The sequence below is a fragment of the Xiphophorus hellerii genome, chromosome 13 (genome assembly GCF_003331165.1).
Source record: "Xiphophorus hellerii strain 12219 chromosome 13, Xiphophorus_hellerii-4.1, whole genome shotgun sequence".
Lineage (NCBI taxonomy): Eukaryota > Metazoa > Chordata > Actinopteri > Cyprinodontiformes > Poeciliidae > Xiphophorus > Xiphophorus hellerii.
Window position 1 is genome coordinate 28,319,757 of NC_045684.1, and position 21,582 is coordinate 28,341,338.

General features: G+C 40.4%; 1 protein-coding gene across 9 annotated transcripts in view; it reads left to right on the plus strand.

Annotated features, from left to right (window-relative positions):
- Nucleotides 1-354: 354 nt before the first annotated feature.
- phactr4a (phosphatase and actin regulator 4a) overlaps nt 355-21,582 on the plus strand; it is a 34,991-nt gene continuing 13,763 nt past the window's right edge. For 2 of the 9 annotated variants that reach the window (XM_032580208.1, XM_032580217.1), the window contains exons 1-5: nt 17,790-17,910; nt 18,031-18,198; nt 18,277-18,357; nt 18,454-19,692; nt 20,231-20,776. In XM_032580208.1, the coding sequence (XP_032436099.1) occupies nt 17,805-17,910; nt 18,031-18,198; nt 18,277-18,357; nt 18,454-19,692; nt 20,231-20,776 (2,140 nt within the window). In that variant the 5' untranslated portion in view covers nt 17,790-17,804. Of the gene's footprint in view, nt 690-1,599; nt 1,714-6,024; nt 6,308-7,649; nt 7,692-13,774; nt 14,024-17,789; nt 17,911-18,030; nt 18,199-18,276; nt 18,358-18,453; nt 19,693-20,230; nt 20,777-21,582 lie in introns of those variants that run through there. The other 7 variants (XM_032580212.1, XM_032580213.1, XM_032580214.1 and 4 more) reach the window with 7 other exon arrangements.

The window sequence follows — 21,582 nt, forward strand, 5'->3', positions numbered from 1 at the left end:
TCAGGCAAGATTCATTTTGTTTTATGTAATAACAAAACATGATATTTGATATTTTGCTTAAGATTAAATTCAAACAATATCAGGTCCTGGTAATCACTGGATCATATGTATTATGCTTAGGTTATTTATTTTTAACTTGATGTATTCTTTAGAAAAAATGCTAAACGTTTCAGCAGCTAAACTTTAACCCCCTTTGACCATTTTAACCACTTCCAACACAAATTAAACCCGAGAAAAAGGTCATTTCCTGTAAGATTTCCGGTCACGTGGCTGAGGTTTACCCCCCGTGCCCGCGGCGCGTGCTCGGAGGTCAGGTGCAGGAGCAACTTCCCCAGCAGAAGTACGCATGCGCATCAGTATGTAATCTATCTTCGGAGGTTAACGTCCAAGTATCCATTGACAACAAATTGTCGACAGAAAAAGCGTGAATACTTTATTTTAAAGTACGCGGAAGAAGTTTGCGGAATATTCAGCAGATGTGTTTACGCTGTACTTTTCCCCTCCTGTTCTCAAAGTTAGTTTTGTGACTTAATTAGACTGAAACCTAATTCGTGGGAGCTAGTTCCGCCTTGTGCTCCCTGTGGGTCATGGACAGCAGCGAGGAGTGTCAGGAGTAACCAGGACGCCGGTAGGAAACGCGTCTCCGGGTCTTGACGGTCCACCTCCACACAGTTAAAGTACTAGAAAAGGTGAGTACCTGCTGCGCGCGACACTCCACGGTGAACAGGGATGAGAAGTGGGATCTATTTTTATTAAACTCGCATAGCAGCAGCAGTAGTGGGACAAGATGTAGCCACCTGTTGCTGGCTTACTCAGCTTTAGCCGCCAGCGGTCAGGGATTAGCATTATACCTTTGTTGATGTAATAAGTCACTCTGTACTAACTACCCAAGTTTTGTTAGGTCGGAACAGAAACATTGCTCGTAGAGTAAGGCTATATTCCAAACTGTGTCGTTCAGTATTTGACTGGCGTTTGTTGGGACGAAGCTAAATAAGCTGTAGAAGTTATCTAACCTGTTAGCTGAAGTTCGTATCTGATTGGAAGCAGGGTAAAGGGTTATTCCACCCTTTTTGCGAAAATCTGGGTGAATCTGACCCAACCTTCACTGCAATATTCTGCATTGTTTACAGTCTCATTAATACACAGTCTGAGATTAAGGAGCCAATTATTTTAAGCCAATTGTGGGGATTTCTAGACTGTCTTGACTCATAGACAACATTAAATTGGATCAAGTATCTACTCTACAGGAAACAGGTGTGTAAATTATGAATTCATCAATGTAGAATAATACACTTCAGGTTTATGTTTTATATTTTGTGCTAAAGCTGATCAAATGTAGTTCACGTTCCTCAAAAACAGGGAAATGGCATTGTAGTTTGGTTCCAGATTAGAGGTGGAATCAGATGCTAAAGTGTGTGCTGTCAGTGTACACCTAAATATGAACGCCTGAATTCATCCTTCTGGATTCCAGACATGTACTCCATGTTTGAATACCAGCTGAGGCTTTTTATGACCGGGATGGTTAAGGCGTGAAGTAGAAGGAACAAGTCTGCCCTTTTACCAAGCATTCCAGGACATTCCTTTGTCAACCCCTTATTCTTGTTCTGACAAGCACTGTGTGCCTGAAAACAGCAGCACACCCGGTAGGGACGACCATACAGCTGGAGGACAAAAAGGAGCTGCTTGTTGTAAATAGACAGCGCCGTTGTTCAGGTCAGTCGTGTTTCTGGTGCTTTGTACATTTACTGTTTTTAAAATTGAACTTCGTTATCCAGGCTGAGGGTTCGTTCTGAACAACGAGGCTGACGGGTAGGGAAGAGATGGGAGCTTCAGCGATAGAAGCCATGTCCGTGTTCCCCCCCTCCTCCAAGATATTTTTGTTTTCATCAAAACAGTTTGAGATATTTTTTTTGTTAAAACACCTATTTGTTTCTTTTGCTTGCTTGTGAATTTCGATGCTACGAATAAACAAGTTAACTAGATTTGCTAAAACAAGATGTTTCTACCAAGTTGGTAGAAAACTCCTATTGAATTGAATGGGGATTAATGGATGCGTTCAGATGAAATAAGTTAAGCTTTTAGTGAAGTTTGTAAGTGTTGTGAAACCGTGAGAGTTATATAATCAGGTCTGTGTGCCATCATCAGCAATTTGTTGACAGCGGCTCGCTGCAAATCCACCCAGCTTGTTCTCTCTCTCTCTGTCTGTCTCTCTCTCTATCATGCAAATTGCAGCTCAGCGACTCATTTAGTGATGCCAGCTCTGCAGAATGACCTCAGCACAATGGATGATTGTGTTTCTTTCAATCATGAAGTGCTCCCAGGGCTTGAAGGGGGGGTAAATGTGGGGTTCTAATGATCTGACTAGGAACTCACGGGATTGTGTGAATAAAATCTGAATAAAGGAACACAGTGAACTTGGACATACCAGCCAATAAGAATGATGATAAACGAGAAATCACATCTCTGAAGGGTTGTAATGAGTCTGACCGACAGATAGGGATGCACCAATATGGAAATATTGGGTCAAAGTGAATGTTGCTGTTATGGTTGATAATCAATATGTAGCAATATTGTATATATTACATATATTTCTCTATACAGTTCAACACTGTGGTCTGATCTGTGGAATTAATTTTCACTGAAGCTAGTGGGGGTTTTTATTGTTTTTTTGTTTTTTTTTAAACAAATTCCTAATTGTCAGAATTTCTGTTCTAGCCATCTTGCTGGTCACCATTTAATTGTAGTATTAGTAGTGAAGTCTCACTATGTGTCCAGGTTTGTCGTAAACAAGTTTTTTAGTAATCTATTGATTATTCTGAGTAATCAAATGAAAAAAAAAAAAAATCTAGCTACTTAAGCTAGAATTTACGGGAATAAGAAAACATTTTATTTCTTAAAATGCAAAGTGATTCAAAAATTACTTTTAGTCTCAAGTTTGAAATGTGAAAAAGCAATTTAAAGCACAAGAACAGATGAGAAATAAAATGTTTTATATTAACTTTTAAAAATCAAAGACTAAACAAAAACTGAGGCATTAGTAAATGCTGCCTTTTATGTCACACTTCATTTTCAGTTGCAAATTTGAAATATGAAAAAGCTTTTTTATAAAATGGGTATCTTCAAGCTATTTTTTTCCGTTCCATCAGTTCTTTGGTCATTGAGTACATGTAATGTTAGCTAAAATGTATTTCCTGTACATGTAAAACATGTCAGATTCTGCACTGACAATCACAGACAAATGTTTGAGTCTTTAGCGAAGGGAACAAAAACGTCTTTTTAGTTTAAATTGATACCACACTTTGACATTTTAGGTCTCTTTCTTGGCGGTGCTTTCTTCTGTCCCTCGCTGTCTCCCTCCATAGCAGCTAATAACACTTAGCATTCGTCAACAGCTTATTGGTTTAAAAGAAAGCATTGCGCAACACAAATAATCATCTCGTTGGAACACAGAGCGCTGAATAGTAAAGCATAATTTAATAAAGTATTTTATGTGAAAATCTAATAAAAAAAAAATAGAGTCCCTGTTTGCTTGTAAAACAATATGATTATGGAGTCCAAGATGCTAAAGGATGTTTATTGTGTAAAACTAATTTTCATTTCACATCAACATGGTGAATGTTCTCAAAGGGCCAGCTCTGTCAGAACGTATTGATAAAACTACCTGTTAGAATGTTATAATATTCTCTTTTTCAATGAATACTTACTAAAATTACATAATCTTGAACATCTTTTCACATTGGTGTAATTTGGGACTGTACAAATAAAAACTGATTTGATTTGACTTAAAAAATAATATTTAAGCACACAACTATTATCTTGAAGTTCTATTTATGTGGTCCTCTAGAGTCCACAAAATAGCTACGGTGGGCCAGATTTGGCCTGTGGGCCTTGAGTTTGACACATGTGATTCATAGCATATAGGAGCGCACCAATGGCACTTTTCTGTCTGATCGCTGATTACGGAGCCTAACTTGCCGATTCCAATTTTTGCTGCTGATTTTTTTTTTTTGTCTGAAATGTTGCTACATATAGCAAGAAAATTGCTGAGTTGGCAACAGCGGGGTGACTATTTTTAGCTGCAAACACCTGTCAGCCAAACTTCTCTCACAGCAGAGCAAAAGAGGACAGAGGCTGATATGTAGACCTTTACTGAGGTAGATATGATTGGTTTCACATGCAAGTATCAGCCGATCACCGATCTCCCAAAATGAAGGAAATTGAGGCTGATTTATTGGTGCAGACTCAATATAGTTGTTATCTTTGTTGAAACAGTGGTGTCTGTGTGTTTTCAATAGATAGTCTAGACTCCATCCCATTGCACAAAGCTTTCCAAAAGGCTGCTAACTTCTCCAGATCCTCCATGCTCCTGGTTTAAAGTCCAGAAGAGGAAATCAAGCAGCTCTGTGAAACACGGTTCTCCTTCCGATTATGGACTCCATAATCATATTGTTTTACACGCACACAGGGACTCAATTTCTTTTTAAATTAGATTTTCAGATGAAATACTTTATCTTTATTTTACACGGTTCTCCTTCTTCTCCTCCTTATCTACTTTAAAGACGTGCCCTTCTGCCTCAGTGAGCTCCAAACATGTTTGAACATGTAGAAAGTACAGCTTTGGTACTTCTGTTGACTTCATTCTGTAACACCTCAACAGAGATGGGATTGAAGGTTCCTCAAAGGAACTAGTTCTTGTGGAATCTGTTCCTTTTCAGGAGGCCGGCTACATTCTATATTCATTTTTTGTTCACCTTGTTTGAGATTAGATTGTTTTCTGGCAAAGATAACATTGCTGAAACATGTTCCACTGTCCCAACCTGGGCACCTGAGATGATGTGATAATGCTGTGCTCCTCCCCTTGTGCCTGTTCTCCATCTCAGTCAGAGAAGGAGATTTTTTCTACATCTGTGGAAAACACAGCTAAAAAGTACAATTAATAAAGAAGAGCTCACAACTGCCACTCTGTTCTCAACTTTCAGAACTGTAACGGTCCGATCCAGTTGGTTGGCGCCGTGCCTGTTGGGTAAAGTGAGTCATTTGGATCCTGAGTGATCAAACGATGGAGTGACGTGGGAGAATTTACCTCAGCTGTTTCCTTGCTTTCTAGATCTCTCCATTAGGATTAAACAACACCTGGTGATGATGAGAGTTTACACCCTCAGGCCCTCACCTCACTGCAGGTTAAAAATCTCACAATATGTCAAATTGCAATGGTCATCTCATTATCAATATCTTATTTTCAAAAGACTGACGCCAGAATTTGATAGGTTCTGACTGATGTTTTAAGGTTTTCATTTATACTGTTTTTATTAATAAGATACTTGGTCAGTCGGATGGACTTGAGCTGTGTTTAGGTATAGATGGTTAACCAAAATGACTGTTTTCAGACTCAGTGCCTCGATTATAGGTTTCCCTTTTACGGCTCAACAATATATAAAGCTGTTGGTAGCTTTTGATGAGGGTCTTGGCACTACTGCTCAATGTGCTAATGGCGGAGAAATGACTTACCATTTATCCACTATCATAAGTGGCTATGCTAACTTGCCTTAGCATTCATGGCAGGCTATGTTGTGGTGAATCAAGTGTAGTATAGCAGAGAGCAAGCAGGAGCGAGTGAGCATGAGAGTGATTGACAGCTCTAAAACCCTCCTCCTGACCCTGATTGGTTGTTTCTGATTGAGTAGTGTATTTCTACAGTTAGTACTGAGCGAACTGGGAGAAGGCAGGTTTTTCTGGGGGAAACCATAGTATGTATAGTTGCTAACTCAGTGATTATGAAGTTATAATAACCTTAAGCAGAAATACAGAACTACTGATTGTTGAGGCATGATTCCAGTCCTCTTTCTCTGTTCTCCGCTGTCATTCTGTCAGCTGTTCTCTCGGTTCGTAGTGTCCCTTTCTCTTGTGAAAAGGCCAAGAATACTGCTGATGGATCCTGTTACCAAACCTGAAAATCTGGCTGCTATTCTCAGCTCCGTGCTCAGCTCCCAAGCTTTTTTTTGTGCTGTGACAAACATTTTGTTCTTGATTTTTCTCCGGCAACATAGAGGCTCTGGTTTGAAGCCACCGCAGCCAACGTCCCGCTCAGGCCCTCAGCATAAACGTTGGGCTGACGGGGCGTGAGCGCTTGTCCTCTTTCACACCGTGTGGACCAGGTTTCCTGTTTGGACTGAGCATACGCAAACAGGCTGGTGCACATTAACTTGGCTCGGTATTTGTTGAGCCGCAAGCAGGAAACATCGCAGAGGAAGACACCTGAGAACGAACTGGGCTGCAGACGGGCTAAACTCTATCTGGTGAATTATTAGTGAGTTTGACTCCATCTCAACTTCTCTTCTCTCTACAGCTGATTGAAAAGAATGACTAATACATGAGCACATTTTGGTCAGTGTTATAAAAATCAATAGTTTATTATTACACCTTCAGATTTAGCAGGACGTTTTTGTTTAAAATAGAATATTATTGAATGAATTAGCATTGTTTACATGTCGTTGTATGCCTTAGTTGAGCAGTAATGTACAGTGGAGGCATGAAGGACAGGCTGTGCACATTTTAACCTGTCAAGCTGGTTTGACTGAAGCCACGCTGCCAGTCAGAGGCGTTGGCGGCTCCAACGCAGCCCTGACAGAAGCAGAAATTATGCAGCCGCCTGGTTTAATGTTGTTGACTCTGTTACTGGAGCGGACTACTTCCTGGAAAAACTCTTCACTCCCCATTTTGAGGAAACAGCACAACAAAATCCAATTGCTCATAACCTGCTTACTCTGCAAAAGCTCAACGCGAACAAGGATGTCGACTGTGAGTGTCATGGATTTGGTTGTTGTGCATTTACATGCTTAGGAAAATACCGCCATCCCTGGCTGCCAAGACGACTAGATGATGAGGTTTTGATGACCAGTGAGCCTGTGAGTTTTGATTTGTAGTAAGAGATTCATGCCGTGTGTGAGTCACCCAGGCTGGGTTTAAAAGTTGGTTCTCTGCCAAAGGGCAGGTCGATACCACTGAAACCACCAACCTTGGATGTCGTCACATTGTAGCCCCGCCCACTGATTTTGACCAATTAGAAACGAGAGCAACCTAAAAACTCTTATCATGTTGTCTTCACTGGGACAAAAAACCCCCAGAATTTTGTTGTCAGCTGTTTGGTTTGTCCTTGTCCCTGTGATCTCTTTGACTCCACAAACAACCCCAAGCTAGTGCTGGTTCTTAAAGCTGCAGGACACACCATTCAACAGCTCACATGGGAAATCATCTGTCTGATGTACTCTAGAGCATTTTGTGACATAAAAACTAGAATCAGAAACAAGTTGTTGAGGTGTACTGAGCTACATATAGAGGCTGTTCAATCTCCAACATGGAGATCGACTCTCCCCCTCCACCATGGCAGCGCTGCAACAAGAACCACTGAAGGAATAAATAAATAATAAATAAATAAATGCTGCATTGTACACTGCTTCATGCTATTTAGTTTGAATTTATAATAGTGAATATTTGTCATTGTATATTTTGTGTAAATATGACCTAAAACACCTGACAACGCCATCACAAAATAATAGACAATGACATAATTTATAGCAGAAGATAATCTGTCAGGTTTTCATACGAACAGCTGAATTAAGTTTGAAACTGATCCTGTTTATCTGTTTCAGGTACTAACGGCTGAGTTTTGGACACTGTAATGGAAAAACCTGGTAAGAAAACTTTTGAAATATTACTGCACTGTAAATGTTTAGGTGTTTTTTAAATTTTCTGTGACATTGTTTGTAGATGAGAAACATTTAGAAAAGTACTCAGGTTGAGTTGAGTCAGGCCAGCTGTTTGTTTCTCTCTCTTCTGGGAACACAATCTCTCTAAGTAATGCATGCACTTCTGACATATCGTACTTTTTAAAAACTACTAAATGCTTGACTTTTTTCAGACTTTTATCAACAAATTCCAAATACAACATTCTGTCAATTGCATATTGGAGAGCCTTAAAGGGGCAGGATTATGTATTTTCCAGGCATATAGTGGCATTTTAGAGCACAAGCAGGTAATTACGTTACCTTCAGTTATAAAAATGCTGTATATATCAGATATTGACATTGGGCTTCGGCCTCTTTAAAAGTTGTTTGAGTCCTTGAGGGTCTTTGTTTTGCAACCTTTTAAGATGTGTCATTGGTCTAGCACACTTGAATAAAACAGCTAAATTACCTCCTCCTCAAGTCAGGCTTTTTGAATATCGGTGATTGGCCAGAAAACTGCAATAAATGCACCCCCTACTCTAGTGTGTTGAAGCAGAGAATTGCCTGTAGCCAATTTTCACAATTAATGTCTGCGATTCAGAACTCTGTTGTCTTTTTTCATCGTATTAGCGGTCTATACAGCTGACCCGTACTGCGTCATTTTTGGGCCCTCTTCAGTTGTTCGCTCTTCTATAACTGGACAAGAGGACAATTGTAGGACAATTGTACATTGTCCTAGACCTATTTGTAGGTCTAGGTCCTAGTCAGGGTGTACAGTCAGGGTCGTACTACTGACGTAACACAACACTGCCCAATGATTGGGAGACAAAAGAAGGGCACTGCTTGCGACAAGCAGGACACATTTGTCATGTTTGTCGTTGCACTTGTATGACTTGATGTCATTGATGCACGTTTGAGTTTAATTTTGCCTACTCAGTGAGAATTCAACTAGTGGTCAAAGTTCTTTCTTAAAACGCTGTACCATAAAACAGCGTACCAAACTGCTCAGTGGAAATGGATCATAAGCGTGGACAATTGGGATGTCCTGCCAAAAACTATTTCTACAGATCCAATGTTATAGTGCAAGGAGCAGAAGTACTAAGATTGGATAAATTGAAGAATGTCAGGTCAGGACCATTGCACATTAGAGGTTAAGAAGACAGTGACAGCAGTTTCTCATTTGTTACTGAAACATTCTAAAGTGAAAGGAGGAATTTAAGGTTTTGGCACAATGGTAGTAACAAAGACAAGGTGCTGAGCTGGAGATGTTAGGATTGTTAATGGGAGTAATGAAAAAAGAGATGTGTAGAACATTATAGTATATCAGGACGAACATCTTGAGTTGCGTTGTTTAGTGATGAAGCAAGCTAGTTAAGTGTGTAGCAGGGAGTGGACTTGTCCAAAAGTATGATTCTAGATGTAAAAGGTAAAAGTTGTTGTCTATGGAGATTCCAAAGCAGAGGAAAAGTAGGGGGCGATAGTAGGGTCCTTTTCCACCAAAGCAGTTCCAATGTTTAACTAGGGCTAGAGCTTACTAACTACGAATTGTTGGTGTTTCCAGCTCTGACCCTAAAACTGGTGATAACCCTCCATCAGAAAGATTCTCTTTCATCAGGAACTAGAGGCAGTGTCCGCAGCCAATCAGTTCATTTAGTTTCTGGAAAGCTCTTGTTCTCTGGTTGCAAATTTCCTAAAATTAAATTTGAAGTTACCTCTTCCTTTTTTAGGTTGCTAGGGAAGCTTTGTCTCTGCTTGTTCCATGGTGTTCGGTGTTAAGATTAGTTGCTCTACTGCCACCCTCAGGTGGTCCAGAGCGGCGGTTTTCAAAATGTGAGGCGCGCCTCCCCTAGGGGGCGCCAGAGCACTTTAGGGGAGGCACGGTGCGAGGGAAAAAATAAACCGGAAAAGAAGCTATCTGCTTGCTGTCTACTGATGTGAGAGAAAGAATGGACAAATTTTTAGTAAAGAAAAAGGCAGAGGAGACGAGCTCTGGTGTAAGTAGAAAAAAGAGGAAGTATGACCACGACTACTTAAAGTTTGGATTTTCCTGGACTGCTCCCGATGATGCTCCAAGGCCGCAATGTGTAATCTGCAAGGAGGTTCTGGCTAATGATAGCATGAGACCCTGTAAACTCCGGCGTCACATTGAAACAAAGCACCCAAGTTTAGTGACCAAGCCGCGGGAGTTTTTTGAGAGGAAGCTGAAGGAGCTGTGCACACAGAAAAAAACAAATGAAAAAAAATGAGTTTGGGGTTGTTCTTATCATTAGAAAAATGATAAAAGGGCATATTTGCCATACAAAGGCCCTGATAAAATAATTAAAATGGGAGGAAATGTTTTAAAATGTTCATGTGTTAAATTTCATTCAGATAAAGTGTCATTTTAAAAGATGAGATGGTTCTAAAATAAAAGCAATTAGAAGGTGTTTGGTAGTGGCATTTGTTTGTGTGTGGGTTGATTATTGGGGGTGGGGGGGTGCAGCAGGCATTGTGCTCCTTGGAGGGGGGCTCACCCTTTCATACTTTGAAAACCTCTGGTCCAGAGTAATCTGACTCATCATGTTTTAGTTTTAAAATGTCATTAAGGTTTTCCACAGCATGTAGTGCAGACATAATGGAGTTTTGATGTTTATTAATCAATTGACAATAAGCCATGTCTGCATCTTCCTGCATTGGAAGCTGTTCATTGCTGCTGCTGTGAGATTCCTTGCTATTTTCAAGTTATCTGAGCAGAATACAGGATGTGAGTGGTGGAGTGAGGGTTTAAGGATTGACTGTTTGACGCATCATGCTTTTTATCACTGAAACCTCCTAATTGGTCCTCACCCTGAGTACACACACCTACCTGTAGCAACACCGCTGGTTTCCCTTACAGTCACAGATAGCCTTGAATCTATTTCACTGTTGACCTCAATCATTTAACAAGCTCTAAGTATTTGTGCACACTCACATTACCTGAGGCTCACTGCCACAGTGCAGGAGAGGCAGCAGTGGTGCAACGTTTGATATGGCTGTGCAGTCTCAACATATTTGTAAGTAAACCTGTTTCCTGAATGTCACATGTGGAGTATTCTTTGCTTGTGCCTGTTGCAGTTGAAGAGTATAAGATATGAGTCGGTGCTGCAGGTTGGTTGTTCGTTGTGTTTTCTCTAGAAGCACCACGAGGAGGCAGGGCAGGGTGCCAAGAGCGCTTTAGTACTAAGAGGGCCTCACTGAGGACAGCTTAGGGAACTCATCTCTGCCTGGATGTGTGGCCAAGCAGTAAAAATAAACTGGACTTCCTCTTCAGCTTTGTGTGAAATGGGACATTTCTGATCTAAACACAGTTGTGTTGAGCAGCTCACAGGTCTAGGCTTTGTTGAGAGGAGCCTGTTGAAATGTCTGTCTGCTGCTCCTCTTTAAATAGAATGTACAGGTTTCCAGCCATGGAAACATAAATTACACAATAAAAGCCTGTCATCATTCTATATTTACCCTGGTGTTATTGGACTGTTGTCTTGATTGCTGTCTTGTGATCCTACATGAGTCACAGTCTGCTGTATTGCAGTACCTCAAGTGACCTGTAGAGGGAGCAAGAGTATAACTTGATTCAGATGACAAATAGAAGCATAAGAGAATGTACTACACTGTTTTCTATGTTGGTCTCATTTAGTTTATTAGTTTCTATAAGAAACAATCAGGGGAACTTACAGTTTAATTGATCTTTTATTAATAAAAACTGCATTTCTCAAAGTAATTATTTTACTGCTGCACCTTGTTGATATAATCCATTCTCCATGATAGACATGGTCCTGATTCAGTGATTGGTAATTGCTGCCATTTGACACTATGGCACCAACGATTATTAGTTGTGGTTATTAATTAATTCTTAATTAATTGGATGAATATAATTGGCACATTCATCATGTACTTAAACATTCTTATACAATACAAGAAATGCATTAAAAGATGAAAAAAAACTCCAAATAATTTATTTTTTAAAAATGAGCATTTTATTGCTTAAAATGCAATAACAGCAATGCAATAACCATTCCTTTAGTGCACACTTGATCTTTTGTAGCAAAAGATACATCTGTAGCTAAAAAATACTTCTAACATCAGCATGTGAAAATTTCAGACCTCTCTCCTCGACTTGGCATCAGTACAGAACCGGACTGATGTGGTGATTGTTTTTTGGATTCATAATTGGATAGCCAACTGTACTTAATAGGATATTCGTTTTAATTGAATTTGAAACAGGTGTAGCTAAAACTGCCACTTCAGGAGTTTCAGGTCAAACATATTTGTGGACAAAGGGTTCTTTTCATCTTTAATGCAACAAGTATATAATTTTTGGACAGTTTTGTCTTCATTACGTTCTTTTGGCAAATTCCATTTTCCTAACCAAAAAACAAAACCAAAACAACAAATAAAATGGATGTTGAAGTCTCTGTAAGAAAAAAAGCTGCCCTTCAAAACAGCAGCTTATTGAGATCAGTGTGGGCTCTATGAAATCTTTTATTTTCCAAATTCCATCTTTTTTTTTTTTCCCCAAATTCCTCTTGGGAATTTAGGAAAATAAAATTCTAATTTTTCTGAATTCCATTTTAACCATATTTGTTAAACCAAAAAGTATGTATCTATGGTGTGTGAATGAAAGAAATTGAACAAATCAGTAGCCAGAGGTCAACAATTATTGTTATTCTGTTTCACAAATGAAACCAACTGCTGTGATTTAGCAGAACATTAGTTTTTCAAGGTGTTACGTGTGTCACACAAATTTTTTTGAAAGAACTACAAAATTATGTGCAAAACTACAAAAGATAAAATAATCTATCTTGTATAAAACTCTTCTTTTATTCAAATTGTAATAATTGTTTCTGTGTTTTTAAATACAACCACATAGGTCATGTTGTACAGTTTTCATATAAATATCCTGAAGCAGTCATGTTTTTATTCAAGGTTATCTTGAGGGATCCACTTCTTTCACTTCCGATTCAGAGACGCATATCTGAGGTCTAGTATCTGCTGAAAGCAATCATAAAAACACCTGAATTGACTTAAAAGATTTAGTTTTTAAAAAATCATAGACATCTGTGTACTAAATTAAAAATTAATTTGCTTACTCTACACCAGTTCAGCACACTTAAATCCACCAATAGCTGCACAAGCTTGGTCAAACATGTAAAAACAAAACAACTTTAATTTGTTCAGTCTGCAATTAAAAGCATAACAGCTGATGTAAAATAAATAATAAAGAAACTGAAACTGACTAAAACAATAGGTTGACTATCTTGTATAAATTAAACTGCCACAAACCTTCTTTTAAATGGTTCAGAAACCATTCAGTAACCTAATTTCTAAATTAATTTATAATTTAGAAATTAGGAATTCTAAATATAATATAAAATAAATGATAAAACATAGCACAAAGCATATAATTAGACTGCGCTTATGGATCAGACACATTGTCACCGATACCCGATCTAGATTTTTTTCCCACTATCAGGACCAATATAGGTAATCTCTAGTTATCACATAGTAGGAGTTTCATCTCTCATACTCGGGCTGCTAACATAAGACCTCCAGTCATTATTTTACACATGGTTTAAAAGGACAATCCTCAGCGTCACAGTACACCTACATTGTGTCACTTCCTGTTCTCTGTCATTGCGCTCCACCTCAGTCTGGCTCACCTTGTGCTTCTCAGATTACATCAGCCTGCAGGGTCCGACCCCATCCTTTATTGTCCCTCAGTGAGAGGGTGCTAACAGCAGAGAACATGTAGCATGGTAATGGGAGGAAAGAGGTCAATATGTTCCAAATCCCACAAGGCCTGGTGGTCAGACCAGTCAAACCTCAAGGCCTGCCTGCTTTGAACTTTGCCCCTGAGAAATCCACTTTTAGAAATGACTTCCATCTCTGTTGGTCTACCGTTCCTGTGCACCTTATTTATGAAGCCAGATCTCCATGAAGGGAGGGACTTAAGTGCTGAGAGAGGGAGCGTGTTTGTATTTTAAAGCAAGGAGACGAAGGAAGCGGGGAGGGAGGGAGAGAACAAGTAACTCAAGCTGAAGAAAGGGGGAGGTGCTGGACTCTACAGCCAAGAGACACTAAACGCCTTGAGTGAGCAGTCAAGACAGTAGTTACAGTAGTTTGGTGTGCTTTGGAGAGGAGCGAGTTGGAGTAAGGTTCTTCTCTCCTGCCGTGGGGCCTCAGGTGAGGCAGCGCCTGGCCGGCCGGTGGGGGCAAAGGCCCTAGCATGGGACAAAATGCTAGCAGCGAGACTGTGGGCCAGCAACCGGCCACACGCCAAGCTGGTAAGTCTGAGAAAGTGACGGGACATAAACGCAGCAGACCAAGAAACAAGCGGTCAGGTATTTTTTTTTTATTCATCTTTGCAGTTCTGAGAGCCGTCGAGAGGTTAAAGACGAGCAGGTGTTTGTAACACAGGGGGAACGAGAGGGTGGCAGGTACAGGCAGGTGTAGAAGAATGCATGCAGATGGAATGTGGCGATTGTGAAATCCACAAACCACACAAACCTCTCTCTGTTTGCACACTACTCTCTGCCCTTTTAGCAGCAGATGTTAGAGCAGCAATTAAGGGACCTGCACCGTTCCACCGTCCTCATACGTCTACTTCACCTGATTTTATACGTCTATACTTCTGCTCTAAATAAAGCAGATTCTGTGATCTCTGTCTACTAGTAAGATTCCACTTGTCTATTTCCAGACGGTGTGGAAGTTTAAAAGGATTGTGAAACTTCACTGTTACTCGACAACATTGTCCTGGTTACATATTTGCTCACCAACTGCCGGTGTATTTTTGACTTTGGTTTGCTATTCTGCATATTTGGTTTCAGCATGTCATGTGATTGGCATGAGTCAGTTGGAGCCTGACCGTAGGCCAGCAGGGAGTTAGATGAGTGCCAGCTGGTCTGTGCACTGTTGATGTTTTATCACACGTTGCGTTTAAATGGCTGAGTGTTGACAGGAGAAGGGGCAAGTTCTATTGGGAGCAGAGATAGTTTATGCAAGCAGATTATTACAACTAACTCATCTGTTAGAAAGCTGCCATGTAGGGAACCATGGCAGCTTTCCTACATTCTTTGTTTTTGACAGTGTGGGGTCGGTTTTTGGAGGAAAAACGGTATTTGTAGCTTGATGTGTTTTTTCGACATTAGCAGAACATAGGAACATTTGCGCACACTTGTAATGGAAACACAGCTTGTGTCATGATTATGGACAGACTTTGGACACCACTGGTCTAGAGTCCTGGGTTCTCTCTTATGTTCTTTTTCTCTTCAGTTCAGCCCTCAAGTTTTCTAAAGGATTGAGATCTAGGGACTGGAGTGACCATGTTTTTGTATAGACTTATGTTTTCAATCATTATCTCATTGACATAATCGGGGACCACCCATTTTTAGTTTTCTCTTAGACTCCACTGGATTGTGGTATTTTAAAGAGTTTAGGATGTTATGCTCTCTTGTTGTGGTGTGTGGAAGAGAAATCATAGAACCTCCACCAATAGTAACCATGGCAGTTTTCCTACATCCGTTATTGCACTAGTGATACTTGTTTCTGACCGTAGTGTTGTCTTGTCTAAGTAAAGTACACAGATCTAGCTAAAATCTCAAGAGAGTTAATCAAACTCCACACTTTTACATTTGGGATAGTAGGGCAGACAAACGACCATGATTCTTGTTGTTAATATTGTCTAGTGGATGTTATGGTAGCCTGATTTGGCCCAGGTGGTGAAAACTGCCCAGTGGATTGTTAGGGGTCAGTTACAGAATTTTGACCTAATATAAGCTGGCAAACTGCAAAGGAAGGTCAGCCGTATTGCTGGTTGGACACCAGCCAGGTGTCCAACCAGCCAGGATACAAACCGTTTGTACCGCTGCCATCTGGGAAACAGTACAGGTGTATAAAGACTACAAACTAAGGAAAAGCTTTTTCCCAAGAGCTGTGAAACATCTGTCCACCTTCCATCCTCTGCCTCCCTGCAGACACACTCAGACCCATTTGCTAAACCCTAAAGACCAATTGACACTTTAGCAACAGATATATGCTTTATTGTTTTACTTATTTATCACTGAGGGTACCAGCATAATTTTATGTTCTAAAAACATAATGAGAAATAAAAATGATGACTTGATCAATTGGCAAAAGTTGTAGTTGATCTGATTTCTGAGTCCACATGATCACAGTTTACAAATAATATACTACTGACAAAACAGTCGCCATTTCTTGATCTACCTGAGATTTATGTATCTGTATGCTTCTTGTTGAAGTTTAGGGCCTCAGTTTGTACAGTGTAGGCCAAGAACTGCTCAAGCTGCCATAACAGGGTGGAACAGATTCACGGGTCTGCAGTCCTTCACTAGCCTTAGTTTCATGACATCAAAAAAGTCACATTAAAGTAAAAATGATTATTATGGATGTTGAGGTTTTTATATATATATATAATTATTAGATATAGAAGTGGATGAGCTTCTCTACTAATGAAAACTGAAATGTTCTGTTTTCTCAAAGTGAATAAAAAAGAGGTAAGAGTAACAATCATGACACCAGATGGAGATTGTTATCGCTCACTCAAATTTGTAGTAGGACAGATGCTGTTTATACTCATTTGTATTTTTGCTAGGTTTTTAGGCAAATAAAATAAATACAATCTGCTTACTTGTAATACACTGGACGAAACCCTGATTAAGAATTTGTGTTTGTTACTTTAAAAGTAACAAATACAGATTTGATTGTAGCTGCTCAACAGTTCAAGGTCATTTTGTTGTGGGACTTTACCCAACCGTGCAGTAACAAGTTAGGGATTTCCACTCTGGAGCTGTGACTCAGTACGCACTGCCTTGTTTTGTGTTCCACAGAGGTATTAAGCAGTGGTTTCACACCCACATGCTTGATTAGGGCTCTAATTAAACCGAAGACAGTCTTTAGAATTTTTTTGTCATACAGGAGAGTATGACAAAAAAATTCATGTTCCTTCTTGCTTTAACCAGCCGTTTAATCTGGTTCTTTTTGTTGAATTATTTCTCTTAAGCTTATTTTAAAGAAATAATAATGCCAATTGAGAACATAGTAATAAGGGTAAGTTAGCAGCTTAGGTCTTGGCTAAATGTGAAATCTTGTTTTCTTGTTGCTACACAAACATATGCTACATTGTTTTCTTTTAGACGACTGTTGGAGAGATTTCTTTTTCCTCCACACTGGTTTTATTCAAGGCCTCTTCTTTAACCATGGACTCCAGATTGAATTCTTGAACTACTATAGCTGTACTCACTCGGACATTTGTCTTATAAAAATGTTATTGTAGATACAATTCTTCTCATATTTGACCTTGTCATGATCACAACAAAAATAAAGGTTTTTCATATAGTGTATTTGTCTATTACATTCCAGTAAGGGGAAGGAGCTGTAAACATTTGTGACTGGCCATGACAAAACCAGGAACAAGTCCCCCCAGGTTGTTTTGAGTTTTTGTACAGATTCTGAAAGAGTTGATTCTACACTTTCTAATAATCTTAAACACATAGAAATGAAAAAATGAAGATATTTCAAGAAAATTGTCCACTTACCTGATGAACTACCTGGGTGTTTTCACAAAAGCTCATCATTTACTTTGCACACCAATAGCAACAAAACTTCTGAAGACAAAAATGAGCAATTTGTCTTGATCTTCTGCTACATTTTCCAATTAGGCTGTGAGCTTCTGTCGTGTGAAATTTTGTCATGGAATCGTCTGTGAAACCTGGCCGATAGTTTAATTAAGCCATGAATAAATACAATGTGTTAGACAATGTTTTCTGTTTCGTGTGTATATTAGAGTTTAGACTGAGCTTAGAAAACACAGCCATGCCGATCCTGAAACGGAGGGCATAAAACCCTATACCTTTGAATTGTAGGCCCAAGCCCAAAGAAAAGCAGACATGAAGAATTTTTTATTTTATGTGTTTCTGCTTCTATGTGCAGTTAGTCAGTGTACTGATTGAATAGATTATGTAGTGCTATACAGGGTTTCCCCTAGAAAACTTGCTAGGCCCGGTGGTCGGGGTGCCAGGGTAGTCCACTGGGATTTTGTATTAAAAAATGAAGAAGCTGAATTATAACACAAACTTTCCTATTTTAAAATCCCAGAAACTGCTGTTTAAAGCATGCAGTGGTTTCTTTGCTTCAACTATTTTGCACAAAAAAGGTAAATCATTATTTTTACAGAAATTGGTTGGTCTTTTCACAGTTTTGCTGTGGCACGTCACATTTATTTTGTCTGCCACTACAATAAAAAAACATGCTTTTTTTGTTTTTGTCTTGGTAGATGATAAGGTCGACTTGCAACAGAGCACACCAGGGTCTGAAGAAGGAAACTCCGGAGGAGGAGCCCCCCCAGCAAAGCGGAAAAGCAAATTTTCCATGGGAAAGTTCCTCAAGCCCTTTAGATTTAAGAAGAAGAAGCCAAGTGAGAAGTTCTCTGAAACATCTAAAGGTATGCTTACTACAGTAGTTATTTGCATTGTGTGTGTGGTAGATCAAACAATTTATTTGTGTGGTATTTCTTCTTCAGAATTGGAAAGAAAGATTTCTGTCAGAAAATCTCGCAATGAGCTGATTGCTAGAGGAGTTTTAAAAGAGATCCCTGAAAATGGTAAGTCTACATGCAAGTGCTTTAGTCTCCAAAGTGAGTTAATTGCAAAAAAATGTTATTTGCTCATATACTTTTTCCCCGTCTGCATGTGGTTAGGGAGCAACAATGAAATCCACCTCAAAGATCCACCAGTTAAAAATGGGCACCCTGTACAAACAGATGCCGATAGGGTGTCAGAAATGGGATATCAAAAGGCTGACATCAAGGCAAATCCCAGTAGGTATTCTCAAGGAGAAGACCGTCGCATCAGAACACCATCGGACTCTTCGCTTATCCGGGCGCCTCTGGATGTGGACAGATATGCAAAGTTGCCCATGGATGTAGACAGACGAAGCCGCATTCCCTTGGACTATGATAGAAGAGGGTCTGACCCTCCACAAGATGATAGACCCATTAAAGACAAGAAGAGGGATGGCCAAGATGGCCAAGCCATTCGGGAAAGGAGGGATCGAGACAACAAGGAGAGGAGGGATCAAGACGACAGGGAGAGGAGGGATCGGGATGACAGGGAAAGGAGGGATCGGGACGACAGGGACAGGAGGGATCGTGATCCGGACGAGAGGGAGAGGCGGGATCGTAATCCTGACGAGAGGGAGAGGCGGGATCGTAATCCTGACGAGAGGGAGAGACGGGATCGTAATCCTGACGAGAGGGAGAGACGGGATCGTAATCCTGACGAGAGGGAGAGGAGGGATCGAGATGAGAAGGACCGGAGAGATCATGATCGGGACGAGAGGGACAAGAGAGATCGTGATCGGGACGAGAGGGGGAAGAGGGACCGCGATCGGGACGAGAGGAGGGATCAGGATGAGAGGAGGGTTTCTGATCGGGACGAGATGGAGCGCAGAGATCGGGACGAAAGGGAGAGGAGGGATCGGGACGAGAGGGAGAAGAGAGATCGGAATAGGGAGGACAAGGAAAAGAGAGATCGTGATGAAAGAGAATGGAGGGAACGGGAGCAGTATGAAAAGGAAAAGAGAGAGCTTGATGACAGAGAAAGAAAAGACAACAAAGAGCGATGGCTTGAGCGTGACAGGAAGGAGAATAGAGAGGATAGAAAAGATGATAAAGTAAGAGAAGATAGGGACAGGAATTATGCTCAGGTGGAGAGAGGTGATATCAGGGACAAACGGGAAGACCGGATTAAGGAACAGGGAGATGAACGTGAGAAAATGGACAGAATCTTGCCTGTCCCACGTTCAGTCCATGACATGGACTTGCGACCTCCAATGCAGCGAAGCTCCTCAGATGATGACAAGAAAACTATATTGAACGTTGAACGAAGTTCCACGCTACCCAGATATAAACCAGGAGTCGAATTCCGTGACCGCTCAGGTAAGGAAATTATTAAGGCTCTTGAAACCTTTGCAAAAGTTTTGAATTTAGCTCTCAAGAAGCCAAGTGCGGATGTTTATTTCTTGGCTGGATGTAGAAGCATAAAAATATTAAAAAGTGGGTGATTACAAAGGCACAAAAGTACATGAGATTTTGAAAACCATGTGACTTCACAACTAGTAGTGGATGGTGAAGTTGTGAAGTCCTCCATTTCACAACTATGTAGTTGTAATGTGACAAAATGTACGAAAGTTGCTCAAGAGGTCTAAGTACGTTTTACAATGTACTGTTGAGTCAAAAGAAATCAAGAAGATCCTCTTTGATCTGTCATCATGGGTGTACTTTAGGTTACCTCCCCTCTAAAGAATATCCTACAAGCCAGCCCCTCATTTCAGCTTTTGCCTCACTCTTGATTTGTGTGTCAATGCTTTTTGTGCTTCCTGTTTACGTAGTTTCCCAAAGCTCAGTGTTTGAAGCCTTGTCAACCTCTCCTTTAATGACTGTCTGTGTGTGTTTGTGTCTGTCCACGCCTCTGCAGAGTCTGTCGGTGTCCGATTGATCCCTGACCATTCCCCGGAGCAAGATTCCCAAAAACAACTACCCCTACCCAAGCAAGCTTTGGTTCCCCCTAAATTCCCCACTGGTCATCTTTCCAAGTCCACCAGTTCGACCCTGTCCTTCTCTTCCTCGTCTTCTACCTCCTCCAGCTGTTCTGTTGAAGCTGCAATTGTCAAGCCCCCAAGAACTGTCTCTCTCGTAGTAAATGACCAACTTCAGCTGACTCTTGCTGGTGCTTTGTCAGCAGACTCTGACGCACCTCCCCCTGTTCCACCCCACACAAAGCAGCCCCCTGTCCCTCCCCATGTCCAGCAGCCCCCTGTCCCTCCCCATGTCCAGCAGCCCCCTGTCCCTCCCCATGTCCAGCAGCCCCCTGTCACTCCCCATGTCCAACAACCTCCTGTCCCTCCCCATGTCCAGCAGCCCCCTGTCCCTCCTCATGCTCAGCAGTCCTCTGTTGTTTTCAAGCTACCTCCTGTGCCTCCACCTAAACCCACCAACCGCAACAGCAATCCTCCAGCGCTTGGTGAGTTTCTTTCCTGTCCTCTCTATAATGAGTTGCTTTGGTCTCTGTCTATTTGTGTCCTCTTTTGAAGTTGGTCAAACAGTCCAAATGTGATTATACCTTCATCATAAGCCATGGACTGCCTGGCTTCTATCTAACCACACTGCAACCTGTGTTCAAAGTTAAGATATTATGACTTTGTAGGTGAAAGAACATCTGTCAAAATTGTAAGAGAACATTTTCTGTACTACCAAATTTACCATGTAGAAAAATAATCTTGGTAAGGAAAGTCTGACTGGATACTGAACTAAAGATCTGTTTTCTTGATTTAGCCACCTGTTAAAATCTTGTATAGTGATGTTTTCTTGAATTCATCAGAGATTGGACTCTGAAGAACCCAATGCTATCCAATCTGTCTACTGCACTGTTTTTGATTCACTGCACTTTGTGCTCTGATGAAATTTAGAAACTGAAAGTACCAATGTGATAAAGCAAAACCCCATCATGCTTGTTTTCATTCTCAGCATTCCCAAAGTTGTCCAAAGTCATTTTGAGGATTTTAGAACAGTTACAATGCCTGAGAGTCTTCATCTCTTTCCTATTTTAAAAACAGACGCACCATAATGCACAGTTAATAATATTAAAGATGACAGAAGATAAGAGTCTCAAATGCATTTACAGTTGGAACCAGAGGTTTACATACACCAAATAAAAAGACATGTCTACCTGGTTCTCTTAAAGCTTAGTTTGATTTAACTTCAAATAGTGAGAAAGAAGTGGTGTATCTAAACTTCTGGTTTCAACTGTATCTTTGCAAAACTTGTATT